This window comes from Hippoglossus stenolepis, chromosome 18 (genome assembly GCF_022539355.2).
Source record: "Hippoglossus stenolepis isolate QCI-W04-F060 chromosome 18, HSTE1.2, whole genome shotgun sequence".
Classification (NCBI taxonomy): Eukaryota; Metazoa; Chordata; class Actinopteri; order Pleuronectiformes; family Pleuronectidae; genus Hippoglossus; species Hippoglossus stenolepis.
This window is the reverse complement of record NC_061500.1, coordinates 7,903,014-7,922,516: the sequence shown is the minus strand read 5'-3', so window position 1 is coordinate 7,922,516 and position 19,503 is coordinate 7,903,014. Positions and strand designations below refer to the sequence as shown.

At 42.8% G+C, this 19,503-nt stretch overlaps 1 protein-coding gene across 1 annotated transcript; it reads left to right on the top strand.

The window, feature by feature from the left end:
• The first annotated feature begins 31 nt into the window (after positions 1 to 31).
• Positions 32 to 15,440, top strand: mrrf (mitochondrial ribosome recycling factor). The gene is made up of 7 exons (XM_047344433.1): positions 32 to 149; positions 3,495 to 3,668; positions 3,794 to 3,946; positions 8,378 to 8,496; positions 12,534 to 12,625; positions 13,923 to 14,082; positions 14,604 to 15,440. Exons 2-7 carry the CDS (start codon positions 3,497 to 3,499, stop codon positions 14,679 to 14,681), a joined length of 774 nt encoding a protein of 257 aa, XP_047200389.1. The 5' UTR covers positions 32 to 149; positions 3,495 to 3,496; the 3' UTR covers positions 14,682 to 15,440.
• The last annotated feature ends 4,063 nt before the right edge of the window (positions 15,441 to 19,503 follow it).

Below are 19,503 nucleotides of genomic sequence, written 5' to 3'. Positions count from 1 at the left end.
CGGCGTACCCGTGTAGTGTATCAAACCCACACCCGGATGTGGGTAAACCGCGGCGCATGATGATGCTGTAGATGTCAAATGTGGCTTCCCCCCCCCGATGAGTGTCTGTCAGCAGCTCACAAGCCTCTGAAAACACGTTGCACCTGAAAGTAAGTCTCGTTTTAGTGTTTATATCCATTTCAAGGATGTTATTTACGTAAATGGACGTTGGATCCGTGTTTAGCAGTGACGTTTACTCGGTTTACGTCAGTTTCTGTCCTCTGCATGTGCACAACACCGACCTTCACACCCCTGGGCTTTCATTTAGTGTCAGGACCACAGACTGTGTATTAAAGTGTCAGGAGCTGCAGCTTCACGTGGTGACGCGTGAGTTTTTGTAACTCATGTTGTATCTGCTTTGCAATGTTGTTGTTTACTCTCGTTTGAAATGAGAAAACAAAGCTCTGCACCAACCTCGTGTCACCTGCAGGACTGAATGACATTTAAAAAAATGAATTAAACAATGAAACCTTCCCACGTTGGATTATATTCTCATATCTGCTCAGTTTGCCTCTATCACGTGTGAGGCTTCCCTCAGTGAAAGATAAGATGATAAATAAATCATAATAAGTCATTTTCAGTTTTCTGCTTTTTGATAGAAATCTACGGTGGCCGAGAGAGGTCAACACACTGCAAATATCACAACATGTGCAAATACCGAAACTCGCTGCAAATAGTGAAACCGACACCAGAAATGTTTCCAGGGAACCCCCCGAAACGTGATGTACCTGGCTGTGGTTCAATGCTTTGTGAACTTCCATCACCACTGAACTGTAGCAGACTTCAATAACTTCTCAAATATTATTCAAATGATCAATCGTTAACTAATTTTAAAGGTTTCAAAATGTAAGAACAGTGTCCTTTTTAATCGGAAGCATTGTAACATGAATATATTTGGTTTATAGAACAGTAACCAAACAGAAATACAATGTGAAGATGTCACCTTGGGCTTCAGGAAGTAATGATCAGCATTTTTTAACAATTAATAGACTAAAGAATTCATCAAGTCAAGTCAAGTTTATCTATAAGGCACATTTACAATAACCCGAGTTGACTGAAAGTGCTTTACAATTAAAATATCAAGTCACATGCAAATGAAATAAATTTGAATAGAAATAAAAGCAAAAAAAGTGAATAAAAACAACTTAAGGACAATCAAAAGCTTGAGAAAACACGTGTCTTTGGAGGAGGAACACTTCATTGGCCCTTAACCTGGTCCGAGGGATGGGCTGGTCAGAGGACCTGAGGAGGAGCATCTGGGAGTGGAAAGAGAGAAGCTCAGAGATGTATCAGGGGTCCATGTCATTTAACGCTTGAATCACTCGAACAAAAAGAGAAAGAGAGACGTGAGAGTGATATTTGAAATAATCAGTTGTCGCTGCCACAGTGGGAGCTGTTTATCTGATGAGGCAGAGCACCGTCAGATCCTCCGCCTCATTATTATTTTCTGCTCAAACGGTAAAAGGTACGGAGGTGAGATCATGCGGGCTCACCAGCTGGCTTCTTCTGCTGCTGCAAGAAGCAGGCGTGTGTCTGCAGCTGCTGCCGTGTGTGAAATGTACAGGATGTGAGGCGACAGTATCCCACCGAACACCTGCGCTTCACTTTTTCTGCTCCACTTCCCCTGCAAAGAGATCTGTCACTGTCCCACATCTCGGCCTATCTGCTCTGCCGCAGCTCACCAAATCATATCGGCGTGACAGGAAACCTGCCAGCCACGGGTGCCTGTTGTGGGTTTGTGTTGAAGCTGGTGGTCCACGGTCTCGCCTAAATATTGCCAGTGGAATATGTTTGGAATTCGTTGAAGTAACCCAGGACTAACAGTGGGAACTAGTCGTGGCTAGTTGAGGAAACCAAGATCAGTGTTGTTTACAGTTATTAAATCAAAAGTGATGGGTTATTTAAGGCTGATTGTGATAAATGTTTGATTAAAAACCTCAGAATGTGTTTATTCTGGGGAAAATCAGCAAACACATACAAATATCTGAGAGAACTGGGTGAATGACGGGTGATGAGAAGTCTTTACTTGCTTTTAAAAATCAAGAATATTTGAAGAAAAACTAGACTGAAATCATGTAATCAGACTTCGTGAAACATCTGGATAACTTCTGACACACTGAAATACATAAATTTGTAGAAAATTTAAATACATTTACTCTTTACATTTATAAAGATGTAAAGAGTAAGATTAATTATTAATTAATTAATTAAAGCCTGTTAGATAAACCGTCAGTTTTTTAGTCTCTGATCCATTTTGTGTTACATTTTTTTTAACTCAAACCTGAGAATTAATTCCTAATCTTCATCACCTCCCAGAAAAAAAGCATCTCAGAACCATGATGCATCTGTGAAAGCTCCTCTCATGTGGGACCAAATAGTTTTTACTCCAGCAGCTCGGTTTGTTTCTCCTCGCAGCTCCGAGTTTACAGTCATAAATACACACCGCACAATGGAGGGTGTCAGTCAGGCTGCATTGCACCGCGAGCTGTTCACAGCCACTGACTGTGAAAGACGGGCTTTAGCGTGTGTTTGTGTCTCTGGGCTTCGATATCTCGGAGTTGGTCTGCACTTGTGTGTGTGTGTGCGCTGAGGCTCAGTAACACGGTTCACACTCCAAGAGGCAGTTTGTGAGATGGGAGGTTCCCCCTCTGGAATGCCATGCAGGATAGAGTAAGAACAGGGTGACTAATTTTTCCTGTTGTACTGGAGCCTGTGGATGTACGATTGGATTCATGAGGGCGTCTTTTCCTCCACTCTGCTTTATATAGTCAGATAAAATCAGCTTTGAGGTGCAGTCCACGATCCAATCGGTGGAACTCAATTAATCAATTAGTTGATCAACAAATCTCTCATTTAAAAGTCAATTTATCCATCAATCAAGAATGCCAAACATTCCCAAGTTGCAGCTGCTCAGTTCCAGTTTTTGTTCATCTCTTGCTTACAAAATAAGCATATTAAATTGTATGACAACATTTGAAGACGTCACAATGGGCTTTAAGAAACTCTGAGATTTTATAGTCTTGACAATTTTAAATTGATTTATTAAGAAAGTAACAGATTTGTTCAGTGCAGACTATTTTGTTCGTCACAGGAGGACATACTCTCCACTGTAAAGATATTGTGATATGTACTATGACAAATTTGATAAATTGCATAAATATCCAATGGGAAATGTTTCTTACCATGTTTAAGGTTTGTAAACCACAAAACCAGCTGCTGTTTCTAATAATGATTCTCATCACCTATAGGAGAGCATGGCACTAAAAGTCAGTAGTAAGATGTAGGCCTACCTCCTACTGGCTGATATGAGTTACTACTTCATTTTGATGATATTACAACTGACATTACAACAGATTTGTGTGATCCGTGAATAACCTCTGATTATATGTAATTCAGAACTAAATGATGTTGCTTTGGACCCAGTAGCACTCGTGTTTCTGTTTCTTCTCTCGTAGTCATGGCTCTGAATCATCTGAGCCGGCTGAGACCTCTGCTGAGTCAGTCCCTGGTTCGACAGCTCAGGTCTCCTCTGGCGGCAGCATCCAGGGTCAGTGCGGCGCCGCGGTGCCCCGACATCACCGGTTACCCTGCTGCATGCACCAGACTCTACGCCACCAAAAAGGCGAAAGGTCAGTGAGGAGATTACAAACACTGGACTCCACATTCGTGCAACCTCTGAATGAGAGTTACTTGATTAGACATTATTTATCTTAATCCTCATCCCTCAGTCCTTCTCTCCCTCTCATCTTCCAAGCCAAGGCAAAGGGCCAGTCGGCGAAGGTGAATATTAATTCAGCTCTGGTGGAAGACATCATCAGTCTGGATGAGGTGAAGGCGGACATGTCAGCTGTTCTCAATGCGCTCAAAGACGACTTCACACGCAACCTCAGCATCCGAACCTCTCCAGGTATTTAGTTCATCTCTCTGCTTCTTTTCCTGTTCCTTGTTTTCTGTGTGCGTCTCCTCAAATACACTGAAACGTCAACTTATAAAAGACAAAATCAACGTAAAAGGTGACATATAAATAACTCTCCAATTGTGCCAAGTTGACATTTGATGAAACATGAAGTGGAAATAAATGGCAGAATAATTAAATATGTATAATCAAAAATTAAATCGCTAATTTAATTACTCAACTTGTCATCTCTAATTACTAGTTAACTGTCAAAGAAGAAAAAGTCGCAAGGACAACAGAATATGATCTCACATACAGCCACATGCTATGTCTCTGTGATAAATGGGTTTATTCTGCAGCCGGTTGAGTCTCAGTAATCCTCCTCAGTCCTCCTGCCTGTAGCCTCATGAGAAAAGTTATTTTTTTATCTATTTTCCATAAACATTTCCTACATTCAAAGGTATGTCTCTGCAGGGCCTCCTGGACTCCGCAGCTCAGACCGGATTTATAAAATGTTTGCCTCGAGTGAAACCTTTGTTTGAATCTGTTTTATCCAAATATTTTTCAGTTACATCTCTACAAACAGGCCCTTTAGCCTCCATTCTTCTCTCTGTGAACTGGTTGTTACATCCTCTGCCCCCATATTGTTATTCTGGATGGACTGCAAGCATCCATGAGATCATGCTCAGCCGTGAAACACCTCAAAGCAGCTTCAAAACTTGATGGAGAAAGTTGAGTGCTGAGGTCACACATGGAGCAATCTCAGAGCACAAAGTTGGGGGGGCAACAGGCAATATTTTGGGGGGGGGTTCCAGTGTAGACGGCAGATATCCGGGCCAAGGCTCCGTCTTATGTTCTTCTGTTCAACCTTATTGGTCAATCCAGAAACTGAAACCAGAACCCTTGCATTCACATGCAGAATCTGTTTGTAGAGATTACTTCTAGAGCTACTTTACAAGATCTTAAGAAGAATTTAAGAAGTGAATACCAAACATCACAATGAACAAGGTGCAGAGTAGACTTTCCCTTTAAACACAACACCACATGCTTCAGGACATAAGTGAGTAAACCTTCCTTTTTGAATCTACCTGACAAATCGCACCCAAAGGCTCAGAGCGAGGTGGAGCCCTGTGTGACCTCACCTTGACCCTAGTTTCCCCCCAACTACATCCAGGTCATGGCCCTTTGCCTCTGGGTTCTAACAAATGGGAGTCGGGCTGTGGGGGAGTTGGAGGTGGGGTGTATAATGGAAGCTCTCGTGGGAGGAGGCAGCCGCTGGAATCAGACTTCAAAACTGAACGTTTCTTGTTCTTTTCCTCCTCAGCTGAAGTTTCACTCTCTCTGACGCTGGAGTTGCTCTTTGTGTGCAGCCGCTTGGTTTTACACAACATACAGGCAACAAGAGCACAAACACAAACTAGAATTTTATGGTTTAACTCTCAACTTCAATTGTTTCACTTCCCTATTTCTTCATCTGTCCAGTTTTCATCTTGATCTTTTTTCAAACAACACTTAATCATTCAACAGCTATTGCTCTGAGTCATTTTTGTATCTTCAGCCCCTCCCTTTATCCCTCTTGTACTTACTCCTCTCTTGTTTTTCCAATAATTCCCAGATTTATATTTTGGCTTCTGCTTGTGATGCTTCATACCTTTTGAATTTTAAATTTCTTATTGATCCACATGGAAACTTTTGCCCTGTGAACAAAAGTTCAAGAATTTTCAGAGTTCCCTCCTTCACTCTCTCCATCTCTTCTGTTCTCCTGCCCCTGTGTCTCTCGCCATTCTTGCGTCCGTCCCTACATCCTGTCATCCTCCCTGTCTTCTCCCTCCATCTGTGTATCCCTCACTGCTCTCCTCCGCTCTGTGCATCCCCCTCTCATCCGTCCAGCTGCACTGTAATCCAGGGAGGCAGCAGGATTTAGAGCTGACAGGAGAGATGAGATGGTGGAATGGAATGACGTCAGTTGTCTCAATGTGTGTGTGTGTATATGTGTGCGTCTGGTGCGAGTGTATGTGTTTGTTCCATGAACCTCTCATCTGGCTCTCATTAAGCTTGTGTGTGTGTGTGTGTGTGGATTTGACTGTATGCACTGTTGTGTGTTGCCGTGAATGCACACTGCATGTGTTTGTTTGTGTGTGGCGTACAGCACAAAGTCACATATAGATGTAGAGAGAAGGGATCAGTGCAATGACCAGCACATTGTGGTGAGCCACAGATGGGTGATCTGGCCCAGAAACCTGTTCTGTTTCCAAGGATACTTTAAAACAGAGTCGACTTCGACTTTTAACAACACCACTACAGAAAAAACGTAACAAAAACACCTTGTCTGCATATACAGGACTTAAACGTTGAAGATAAGAACTTGTACAACTTAATAATCATACATTTTATTCATGCATCAAAAGCTGAACTAGAATCAGCAGAACGCCAAGGTCCAAGAGTCCCCTTGAATTCAAACAAGCCTTCGAGCTAAGGCCACATGTCATGGGAGAGATCCATGCATAAAAAGCCCAATCAATGTTAACGAAAATGAAAACAAATTCCTTGATTTGCTCCTTTTTTCCGTATTTGTGCCAAAATGTTATGGGTTCTCTCTCGGCCCATTTCCCACCCTTCCGTAGAAAACAGTTTTTGATTATCCTGTGGACAATGGTCTCACAATAGCAAGGTCTCTTCTTTGTGGATGAGACGTCTGACCGAACTAAGAGGCTACAGCCATGCCAGTGGCTCTGTTAGGTTGTTGTGCACAGCAGCACTTAAATGCTAACCTCAGCAGGCTCCCAGTGACACAATTATCAAGCCAGTGTTAAGCAACTGATCAAACTAATGTTTGCATGCGAAAACTCCTAAATGAAGATGTGCACAGACAAACATGCACAATAACCCCCTGATAAGAAAGGAGCACTATATATAGCAATGTTTTTATCTGCCTTTTTTCCAAGATGGTTCAGTAGAGAGGTTACAGGAAATTAGGGGAGAGAGAGAGAGAGAGAGAGAGAAGGGGAGGTGACTTTCATTAAAGGTCTCTGGGGGGAAACTGAACTGGGGATGTTTCAATCACAGTATGGTACCCGTCCTCTCCACCTGTCACCCCAGTGTCAAAATGTAGTGAACAAATGATGCAGCCTGATTAATGCTGTGCCAGTGACAGAAACGCAAAACAACACGTCTCTGTCAGAGTAAAAGGAAAATGTTAATATATAATTTTTAATACTCATTTATAATCATAATGTTAGATCACATGAAATATTTTGTCAAAGAACAATCTTTCTGATATTTGGCAGATACTTCTAAGGCCGTCCTCCTCTCAGCCCCCTCCTCACCCTCCATATTTATCGTTAAAGAAATGGCTGTCTCTCCGTCTGCCCTCCAAAAGTACTAGCAGATGTGTAGGTGCTCATTGTCGAGCCGCGGGTAACAAAGACGGACAGGCAGAAGGTCACAGATATGGACGTGAGCGGGGCTGCGTGTACATGGAGACGTGCTGCGAGATGGACAAGGGGACGGGCAGGTTCAGACACGCACACAAACGGGATGTTTGAAGTCGAAGAAGAGGGGGACAGAATAATTGGCAGGCGGACAGTATGTCAGTGATTCAGCGGGGGTGCGGCTCTTTAAATAATAGGTATCCATTTCATCACATCATACCAACCTTTTGATTTCTAATTTCTTCTTCTGTGTTTAATCTCTGACCGGTGTGTTTTTTTTTTTTCTTGCCTCACGTCATGAATTGATTGTGTAGAGAGAATTATACCACTGGCTTCCCTTCAAACCCCCTGTACACACAGAGCCACCAGCAGCACAGCCCCCACTGGGTAAGCAGGGAGCGAGTGATGTAAGGCAGAGTTGGGGAAAGAAGGAAACAACTGCGTCTGAGGTTAGCCAGATGGAGGAGAGGGAGAGGGGCGGATGGGTGGAGTGAGGGACGGACAGGGGAGATGAAGGGAGTGATGGAGGGAGGTAGGGACCGGACTCATGTTGGCAAACCTACCTGTGCTTCTCTCAGTGTCGACAGAGAGAAGAGACGATATCATGGAAACTCTTAACAGCCTGTACATCTACCACAGGCCATTGTTTTTTTTTTGATTGATTGATTGATTTTTGGGGCCGATTCCGATTCTGATACTTGAGATTAAAACAAATCTGGTAACAATATGATGTTGAGATTTGAATTATTAGAAATTATTTAAGCATTATCTGCAACTACCAAATTTATCTTGAATCTAGAATCTAAATAAAGTCAAATATACATAAAATACAGCGAATAAAATATCTATTCCTACAGTTTACAAATGCTGAAATGTTCTATATTGGGCGTTAAAGCTGACCTGCATGTTATAGATCCACAGTTAAAGTGTCTGCTCGGATTTTGTTCCTTAAACGGTCAATGTGGGTAAATTAATAAAGTAAATAATCATTTCCACGTATCTGCATTTGTAGGAGCTCTGGATCACATTGTGGTGACGACTCAAGATGGAAAGTTTCCTCTCAACCAGCTGGGTCAGATCTCCATGAAATCACCTCTGCTCATTATGGTCAACATGAGCAGCTTCCCTGAGGTAAGACGATCACACACACACACACCACCACCACCACACACACACGGACCAATACCGATTCTCCCTACTGGTATTGGTTTGTCTCACACAGACGAGCGCCCAGTAACTAAAAGCTTTATCAAAATAATCCCCAGCACAGACAGATAGCCGGTCCTCACTGAGGGAGAAGTGAGCCAGAGCAGAACTCAGATCTCACATCAGTCTGTGTAAATGAAACCTGACCTGCCTCCTTCTCTCCCTCCAACTGTGTCTCAGAGGCTAATTGATTGATGACTCGGGGAGCCCTTTGTTCTGGGGTGAAAGATAGCAACAAGAACCCAAACTCTGTGTGTGCATGCACGGAGATGTGGCTGTGCCTGCGTGTGAGTTGTCACAGAATAGGAAATGACCTCATTTTACCCCCAGGTTAGAAAGGAATAGATTATTTTTCTTTTTTCACTCGTTTTTCTCTTTTCCTTTTGTAGATGATATAACGCTGTGCTAATCAGAGCTCCCCAGATAAATATCACACAGGGGGGGCAAAGCAGAGCTTCGGTGGCCAGACTCTGCTGGTATGGAAAATCCAAATGTGCCTTTTTAACATTTAATATTATACAATCATATATCTACACACAGTCAATGAGCGATGGCTTAACTCCCTTTGATATCATGAGCTATTGAGCCAATATACAAGTACATGGAGCCTTGTTTGAGAGGCCGAGGTTCACTGATTTACCAGTTAGTCGATAACATCGGCCGATATGAGCCCATGAGATGTTTCGGTATCCGCGTTTATGTCTGCAGATATAAAAACTTTTATAATTTCACAGAATAAACAAAGTAGAAAAGATGTGCATTCATATAAATGTTTATTTTCTTAATTCAAGTTCTATATATTTGGTTGTTTTTGTGTTTTCTTTGTGTTTGTAGTTATTTATAATACATTTTATGAAAAATATCAAGCCTCAGTTACATTTCTTAGTCATAAGAGTTTGAATAATGACATTTTAAGAATCATTCCTTTTTTTTTGTGTGTATTTCAGCTCATATATCAGTATTTTTATTATATTGGATCACTTAATGAGTCAGTGGACTTCTTCCTCTGGGGACCATGAATGTCCGTATTAAACGTCATGGTGATCCATCCAAGAGATTTCAGTCCGGAGCTGGACCAGTCGACACTAGAGCCAATCCACGAGCCACTGATATGAATAAAAACAGCTCCAATAAACAGGAGGGGAAAAACAAAAGATGAAGACATTATGGACAAGCAATCAGCCGTTCTTACACAATATCATAATCTGCTCCAGATTTTAGTGTCTCCACAAATTAACAGCAGCTTTTCAAGGATTCAAAGATATTAACGAGCTTTTCTAAGCAGACATTCAAAGGCAGTTAGTTCTTGTAAAGAACCACCTGTTGGTTACGACAAAGAAAAAAAAAGCGCTCTTACAAATGTCTTTGTCCTCCGTCTGTTTTTCAAGCTGTCGATGTTTGTGACACTGAGCGTTGTGGTTTCAGCTCTTTGTTCTGCTTTGTACAAATATCACCTGTGAATCTTAAGTGTTTATTAGCGTCTCAGATCAGGAAATCCAGTGTTCAAGGCTGAATGATCCAGCGGTGAGTCTGTTTCCTTCCCTGAAAGGCCGACGACAGACCACACACGTGTCAACACACACACGCACACACACATGACACACTCTACCCTGGTATGCCCTGCATTGCCTGAGTCCACTGTGCCCAGAGCTAATAGGCTTATAATGATGCCTATCCATTACCATGCACTCCAGAGGCCTGCCATTGTTTTCCACTGATCCATTAGGGGCAGTGGAACCAACAACAGCTAAGAGCAATTTGGTGCATGTGTTATAGAATGTGTGTGAGTGTGCACGTTAAAGCATCCCACCGCTTTGTCCATAAAACTTTATTTTCTTCTGGACTCACTTTTTTATGCCCACACACACACACACACACACACACCCACACACGCACGCACACACGCACACTCTGCTCTGCTTTGCTTTGAACCGGGCCGTCAGCGTTTGATGTGAAACTTCAGCTTAATCTCTCTTCCTCTCTAACATATTAACCAGAACCTGCTCGGCCTTTCCAGACAAAAATAATTCCGCTCGGTTTTCCGTAACCACCGGCGTGGACGTGGGACGGGGGGGAAGCGGTGATGAATTCGACGCTGAGAACAATCAAACATAGGTATGGGCTGAATCTATCACCCCACACTCAAAGAGAGCAACCAGAGGCCTGCGCTCCGGATGATTTTAACAAATGAAAAGAAACTCCCATGAATTGATTTAATGCACACAAATAAATTCCTTTAATCTCGCTGCCATTTCTTTCCCCCAGCGGAAGAGGCCAGAGGGAGCTGTCGAGAAAGGGGAGAAGGGTAGAGCGGGGTAAAAAAAAAAAAAGAAGAAGTGGAAATGATCCGCTCGTATTCCTCACATTGCACATTTGCACACTTTGTAAAGCTCTGCTGAGGGAATTGTCATGTGGTTGCAGGATTGGTTTGAAGAGTGTGACTTCAGTTATTCAAAGGATCTGGCTTCCTCCCCTGTGTGTGTGCATGTGAGCTGTTTAACTCCAGCTCTCTGCTTGTAATGCAGTGTTCGCTGGGCCAGGGGATTGTGTTGTATATAGAGGATAATGTCTTTATGTCTCACATATGTGAGTGCTGTTTTAATAATTACCATTGAGTCTCATGCAAAGTTTCTATTTCCGCCTGCCTGTCAGCCTGCGCGCCTGCCAAACGAATGAGAATCAACATTTAAATAACATTACAAAGGAAGATCAGTTAGTTAATATTATCAAAGTATTGTGTGACTGTGCACCAGCATCTTTCAGAACCTCTCGGCAGCTTTGTCTGATCTCGTGTTGAGATATCACGTATCAGCTGCCTCTGCAGACAGTGTCCACGCTTCCCTCACGAAACACAATGTCCTTCTTTTCATTTCCCTCTGATTATCTCCTTTATAAAGATGATAGGTGGTGTAGGTTTTTCGAGAACATATTTTGGACAACAGCGAAGAAGGAAATTTCATGCAGATGTTTTTATTTCTTGTGATGGATTAGACCAAAGTTACAGTTTTACAGTCTTGACTAAAGCCCAGGCTGCGTCCACGCCACTGCATTTTTGTTTTCGGAAGTTCGGAAACACTGCCGATCATGAACCAAACTATCTTCACTTATAAAAACCAAAATGTTTAAAAATACATGTACTTTTTCCGTATAGATCAGAAACATAAAATTTAAGGTTTTCCCCTAATGTAGATAAATGTGTGACCATCGCTGTGTCAAGATTTTATGTACGTAGTGATTTTTATGCAGCTCGACCATAAACCACAGAAAATATAATGATTCCAGATTTGAAAGGAATCTAAATTTGAAGTTAATCTGACCTCGACAGAATCATCCTTTAGTAAAAAACATAATTGACACTTTCAGACACTGTAGTGTTTGATCAATCTGTGGAAGTAAAATTAAAGTATTAAGGTTTGTCCATCATCCTTGTTGATTAGCCTCCATCATTTATACCAGTCCAAAACCACATCGTCAATGTTTCACCAGATATATTGACTCCTGCTCTCTTTCATCCCCACATTTAATCCTGAGCTGACCACACGCACGAAAATGTTTCTACGTTCAAGTGAATAAAATCATACAGAGGCGCTGCACATGTGTTCAGATGATATCTCCATATATCATACACAAGCATAAGCAGACTCTCCTGTGAGGTCACCAGAAGTCAGTGCCCTGCCCTGCAACCTCTCAGTCCGCTCCCACAGGGCCCAGTGCTGACAGTGGCCCGAGGCACTTCCACACTGCATGGGCTTCCCCTGAGACACACACACACACACACACACACACACACACACACACACACACACACACTACATGCACAGTGTAACACCTTAATTATTGCCAGCTGGAGCTGAGCCCCTACCTGCAGTTGCAGTGCTGCTTTCCAATTCACACCAGTGCTCAAAGCGAAGCACACTTTCATACATCTCTCTGTGTGTGTGTGTGTCTGTGTGTAACCCCAGGCTACAGCGGCTGCCACCAATGCCTTGAGAGAGAGTGGAATGAATCTAAATCCAGAGGTGGATGGGACAATCATCAAGGTGCCCGTTCCCAAGTGAGTCTCTTTCTCTCACACACACACACACACACACACACACACACACACACACACACACACACACACACACACACACACACACCCAAGGGCTAAAACATTTTCATTCCTTTCCATCTTGTTTTTTTTCTTTAAATCGTTTACATCTTTGATTGTATATTTTACCATCTGCTAGTTGTGAAACAATTACTTTTTCCAGATTTGTCGATTGCTGAACAGTCAAAATGTTCATTGTAGTTTTATGTCTGTGAAAATTCTCTGTCGTCCAGGTCAAGTTTGGCCTCTTTTGAAGCTGTAACAGGCATTTTACATGACTTTTGAGATTCTGAAACAATTAATTTAATCATAAATCAATCAAATAATTTGTACATTATGTGAAGTATCACAGCTAAACCGGCTCTCGGCTCTGGTTTTGTATTTCACTCCATTAACAAATACTTTAGCGTCCGTATGCAGAACTGTAATTGACAGATTTATTAACTTTTGCTTGTAGACGTATAGAGACCCCCGGTGTGTTGATGTGAGCGTCGGGTCACACTCCACATTCTATGTAGATCTCTCTCTCTCTCTCTCTCTCTTTCTTTTTCTGTCTGCCAAGTCAAACAACTTCACACAAAACAATTCGTCACTCACTAAACCACCCAGTTTATACAGTATTTTTCTTACAGTATTTTTCTTTACATATATACACATGTGCATAAATACATTGCGGCCTAAGATGATATATGTGTGTGTGTGTGTGTGTGCGCGCGTGCATGTGCGTGCGCGTGGAGCAGCAGGTGTTAGTCTGGCAGAGGAGGGACACAAGAGTCAGACTGCTTTCCCCCTGCAATCAGTCTCGGCACGCTCCGAGCCCCCATTTGCATTTCCAAGGAGAAGGCGCTCCTTGATTGGCCCTGGAATCAGTAATTAGGCTGCATTGTTTGCGGTAAATAGACGCCGCACTTGGATTGTTTGCAAATAGTCCCCAAGGCAAAAAAAAAAAAAACAGCGAAAAAAGGCCAATTGAGGACAAAGGGGGGAGAGTGAGATGGGAAGTCGGATTTTCTAAATGATCAACAAATGCAAAGTTATCTGCATGATGGATGTTTCAGCTCAGGTCCAAGACCTCGGAAAGTGATTGTTGTTATTCTGCTACGAGTCAGAAGTAAAATATTAAACTGCCTACAAGCCCCCCCCCGTTATGTGTTTTGTGTTTTATAGGAACATAAAAAGAGCATGGATGAGTTTGTGTGTTCCATTGGTCATTACCGTCTCTGTTTTTTTTTTTTACCATCGTTCTCTTTCTACTTTGCAGAGTGACGCGGGAACACAGAGAGAACCTCACTAAACTCGCCAAGCAGTTCAGCAACAAGGCCAAAGACTCACTGAGGAGAGTGCGATCCAACGCTGTCACACAGGTGAAGAAGGCGAAGGAGGGACACTCGGAGGACACCATACGTCTCGTAGAGAAACAGGTACAAGACCGAAAGAAAGACAGTGATGTCACACACCAGTGATTATTAGTGAGCTTCATAAAGATTCTTAATTGATTGCTCAGACTGAGAAGTGACATTATAACTAAAGCATGAAGTGGTTGTCTGATGATAAATTCAATATAATTAATATATTTTAAAATTTTAATACAGATTTATCATTTTTATTTACTCTCTTGATTCTGTGTATGTCGTTTTTAATGTACAGGACCTTGAACAAAAAAGTATAATTGAGTCATTATCTTTAACAGTTTAACCATAAACTAAAACTATAATTAACTATAATGACAGAGAAAAAACAAATGCAACCAAATATTTAAAACTCTTTTCCATAGAATCTTTTCTGCATGGTTCATTCTGTAAGAAGGTTTTAATATTGGCAAACATAACTGTAGACACTGATATTTCTTTGAAAGGCTAATATAGTTATATTTATTTTTATCGGCTAACTGATATATATTGTTGGGCTGTAATAAAGAGGGTCTTCCTCTCTGCCCTCACAGATTCAGCTGATGGCGGACAACATGGCAGTGGACATCGACAAACAGGTTGCAGCCAAGACTAAGGAGCTGTTAGGCTGACGGTGACGGTAAAATGAAACACACAGGCCGTCTCATTTGGTTGCAGACAAACTTACAGGACATACACAACAACAACAGCAACATGTGACTGTGTTGATAACAGACAGTGACTGGATCACATTGAGGAGGTAGTTTCATTAAAATTCCCATCACAAACACGTCTTGGGTCCAGTGGTACGTGTCGGGTTCTCCCAGCAGCCACTGGGCTTCGGTTCCTTCTCACATCACGAGCAGAGATCGTCTCGTCGCTGCTGGGTTGTATCTGTGTTTAACCGTCGCTGCATAAACACAGATTGGCACGGAAACAACAACAACAAGGACAGACTGCCAGTCACCTCCCTCCTCCCTTGTTACCCGTCCTGTCTTCAAACAAAACTCGGAGCGAGGGACGAATAGACTTTTAATGGGATTTGCGGGCCTCCTCCTAATCAAACCCTCCGCCACAAGGGCTGTCTGTTTATATAAAACAAGCGCACCCGTCTGAATGTAAACTGGCTGTGGGTTTGTCTCGGTGGCGAGAGAAGGAGTTTGTTCCAGAGACGCAGGAGCCAGCTGAACTGATATCATTAGCGTGTTGCCAAACATTTGTTTCACATTGATTCGAAGTCTGTTAAAGATGCACTTGAGGAAGAAGGAAAAAAAAGCTCTGTAATTTCTGCCCATGTCGAGGATTGATAATATGGCTACTCTCTTTTAAATACAATAACGTCAGGGAAGTAACATTATTGATGGACTCCATTAAAGAAACACTGCTTTGTACTTTGTGCGTCATCTTTCTTTCTCCTGTTTTCTTTTCCCCCACTTTTGGTTTGAAGTCGCCCCCTCAGCCATTAGTCGGAGTGATAATGGAGTTTTCCTGTGCACAGACCTCGCGGCCACGGCTGCTGCCGCCACAACTGTCCATTAGGAAAACAGGCTTTTGATGTCCTGTCTTTGTCTTTTAAGGAGCTGAACTCTGAACGGTCAGGGAGGTGCGAGCAGATCAGATCAGTAACAAGAAAAGTCTGAATGAGAAAAACACGCACACAAACAAACTTGTACTTCTGTCTTAAGCTGCACATGCACTGAACATTTCCCTGAAATCTTTTCGGAGGGGCTGTATGTGAGAACACAAATGTCCAAGTCAGTTGCTCCAGATGTTTTCTTGAACTTGAATCTTGAAAATTCCCAGTGAGAAATGTGTCAGGATGAAAAAGGCGTCACACACATACAAGACGCCGATTTGAAGATGTCAAATAGGAAAGACGAGGAGATGCATGTTACATTTTCCTGTTGTTGTGAACGCGTCTTTCTCCTGCTGTGTTCTTCATATATGAAAGACAAGTTCTGAAAGTATCCAGAACTGATTTTTTGGGGGGCATTTTCTGGAGTTCATGTCTGAAAACGTCTTTAGTAAGGACATTCATTGTCACAAGGCATTTCCTCTGCCCTTACCCTAATATTAACCAGCCAAACCTCTATCCTTACTCAAACATCTCTAACCCTAAATCAAGTCCTCAACAGCCCTTGGAAAAAGTGAAGGCCACTTTCCGAAATGTCCTCCCTCCGTTAGGTCTATACCTAGAATTGTCCTCACAGAGATATAAATACGAGTAGACACACGCAGCTTTGCTTTCATGCATCTGCTGTTTACACCATAGAGGCTTTCCATATCATTATGTGGTTGGTGTCATCATCTTTATTATCATTCGCTCTGCTTCCTCTGCTACTGGTCACAAGCAGCAGAGGTTGGTCCACACAGTTAGTTTTATAGCCACCCATTGATTTATAATTACAGAGCTGCAGGACGGCAAACTGCTAATTATGTCTCTACCAGAAAACCTTCCGATTTCTTCAAAATAGAGAGAATGAATTGAGGAGTAGTGACAATGCTGCGTTCATCGTGTTTTTTTTTTCTTCATCTTTGTTGCTGCATGGTAGCAGTGCTAAATTGCATGCTACAGATTGCGGCTTCATTACATTTGCCTTGGCCCTGTGTCTCCTCGCACAGCTTGGCTTTAATGGCCTAAACAGACCAGAGTCGCTGGATAAACAAGAGTTTAGCAGAGGAGTGGCTGGGACGGGACGGAGCAGAGGCGGGGTGGAAATGGCAGGTTTCCGTGGTGATTCTTGGTCCATATGTCAGCAATTTGAGGGCATTGTGTACCTTGGCCTAAAACAGAGGCTTCATGATCGATGGAGGGGTGAAAATCTCCCAGGTCCTCGGTGCAGAACACAGACAAGCACGAGGAAATTGCTTTCAGCTGATAGCTTCATTTCGGTTGACATTTATCAAGTGAATTACCCCTGTTCCTTTCAAATGTTTACAACTAGCACCGCCTTTTGATGTGTGTGTGTGTGTGTGTGTGTGTGTGTGTGTGTGTGTGTGTGTGTGTGTGTGTGTGTGTGTGTGTGTGTGTGTGTGTGTGTGTGTGTGTGTGTGTGTGTGTGTGTGTGTGTGTGACGGCATTTGTGTGCAAGCGGGAGAGCAACAGAGGGTTTTCTGTGTCCTTTGGTGATTCCTCACAAAAATATACAAATCTAAATTACTCCTGCAGACATTTGATAGTCGAGCTCTTCATCCACTGCTGGTGCATTTAGGGGAAAGACATCTACACACTTTACACACAGCAAGCTCCTTTTTAAAGCTGCACTTAAATAGAGAAGCATCAAAATATGCAGAAATTCGCATGTTCAACAAACGAAAAAAATAAGCTTTTTTTTAAGTATAACATGATGTTTCTAAATGCTGCGGAAATGGTCAACTTAATTTTTTTAAATGCCATGAATGTGACAGAAGTATAATTGTAACATATAAGGTTGGAATGGTTTCTTTTAAGGGCAAATACATCAAGGAGGCATTAGATTCTCCCAGAGCAGCGAGAGAACAAGGAAGGAAAAATAACATTTTCTCTGTCTCACTTAAAATTATCTCAAGTAACTTCTGGATGTGTGCTAGATGCAGTGGGTTTCAGTTTAATCACTATTTTGTTGTTGGAAATGTCCCATATAATCATGAAAATAATACAATTTACACTCGTGTGACAAAATAATCAAAATCTCTTAAAGTGTTTCTCCACCCTTTCATTTTTCTTTCTGCCCCATATAGCTCTTATTTTCATGTGGATCTCTGGACTGCAATGTTCTTATCCACTGAGAGAAGCTTGTGACAATGGTCTGAAAACAACCTAGATTATATCATATGGTCGCTGTGCGTATGAGAGAATTATGTAAATGTATATAATAAAGATATATACAGTGCCCCTCTGCTCGCTCTCTTCCCTTTGTGCTGCCAGTGATTACAGCCGCAACATCGAGCCACATTTCCCCCTGCAGGAGCCAAACTGCCGAGGAGGCCTGTGAGCGAGGCAGAGCGGGCCACTTCAGTGCAGACAGAATTGGATTGAGCGCCCACACACACACACACACACACACACACACACACACACACACACACACACACACACACACACACACACACACACACACACACACACACACACACACACACACACACACACACACACACACACACACACACCCCCCACACACACACACACTTCTGATTCCCTCCTCTCTCTCTCTCCTCATCACCTCTGGAGTGTTAAAGAGCGTCAGAGTGCAAGAAGCCACCATCAAGATCTCATCAAGGATTCAATCAGCGCGTGAATGCGAGATGCACTCTCCTCCTGTGATGTGATGATGGGGACAAGGCACATCGAGGGCCCGTCTGGAGCGAGAATCTCTGCATATGCAAAGTGAACTTAAATTTTAAATGGATTTGATGTTCACGAGAGTATCTCTGACCCTTTGCCGGGATGCGGTAACCGACTCGGGGGAGAAGAATATGTGCAGATTAGCCCATTAATATTTATAGATGGAGCCGGCGGAGCCGTGCGGCGCGATGCTTCGCTCTCTGTGCCCGCTGTAATGCAGACCACGTTTAGGCCTAATCCAGGTGGGCGTGCTTACCGCCTCTAACAGGGAAATGGCCGGCCATTTTAGGAGGAAGCTGGATATCCTAATAATCAGGTAAACTAATACCGGGCGGCGAGAGTGTTTCCTTCCGGAGCTCTTGGCACGTCAGTCATTCACAGAATTGCTCCTGTCTGCTTCTGCGATCCATTTTAACTCAGTGGAACGTGCGCTCCCTCCCCCCACACGTGCATTTGAAGAGGACCACACGGGCCCCTTTTGGATAGTCTCTATATCCACAAGGAGGCTCCCCAACCATCATTGGTACCAACCAGATGCTGCAACACACACACACACACACACACACACCTCCTGCTTCTCAAATCCGGACAAAGCGTTCCTCAGTCCAAAGTGGTTAAACTGTCATTTCAAATCGTCTGGACGTCGTGATTACCAGCATGGGAGGAATTATATATTTAGCTTTATGTCCGTCGCCATTTCCTCCCCCCGCCCTGATCTGAAGTGACTAGCCAGTAGTGCCCTCGATATTACTATCTCTGAGGAGTTTAAACCTTCCCCCAGGAGACAAGTGTAATCAAGGGCTGCCAGCAAGAGAGCGGGAGAACGAGGGAGGGAGGGAGGGAGGAGGAGAGGTGTGGGGTGGGTGGCGTTGGAGACCTGTATTGGCGAGATGTTGGAGGGAATGACAATGGACCCAATTTACAAACATATGTCATTTACATCCTTTTTTAAAAAACTCGAACTACTGAACCAGTTGTTAAGCAAAGAAAAATAACGAGGAAAAGTATCTGTTTTTATAATATCAAACATTATAGTATATAACAGAACATCTGGACTATAACGTATTTATTACATTTTCAAACGACTGCTCTTTGAGATCATTTCCTATCGTTTACAGTGTTGACAT

Excerpts from the sequence above, each read along its gene's own strand:
- mrrf (XM_047344433.1), top strand. The coding sequence starts at position 3,497 with ATGGCTCTGAATCATCTGAGCCGGCTGAGACCTCTGCTGAGTCAGTCC. Across the intron at positions 8,497-12,533 it reads ACATGAGCAGCTTCCCTGAG|GCTACAGCGGCTGCCACCAA; the intron begins GTAAGACGATCA and ends GTGTAACCCCAG. Across the intron at positions 14,083-14,603 it reads TACGTCTCGTAGAGAAACAG|ATTCAGCTGATGGCGGACAA; the intron begins GTACAAGACCGA and ends CTGCCCTCACAG.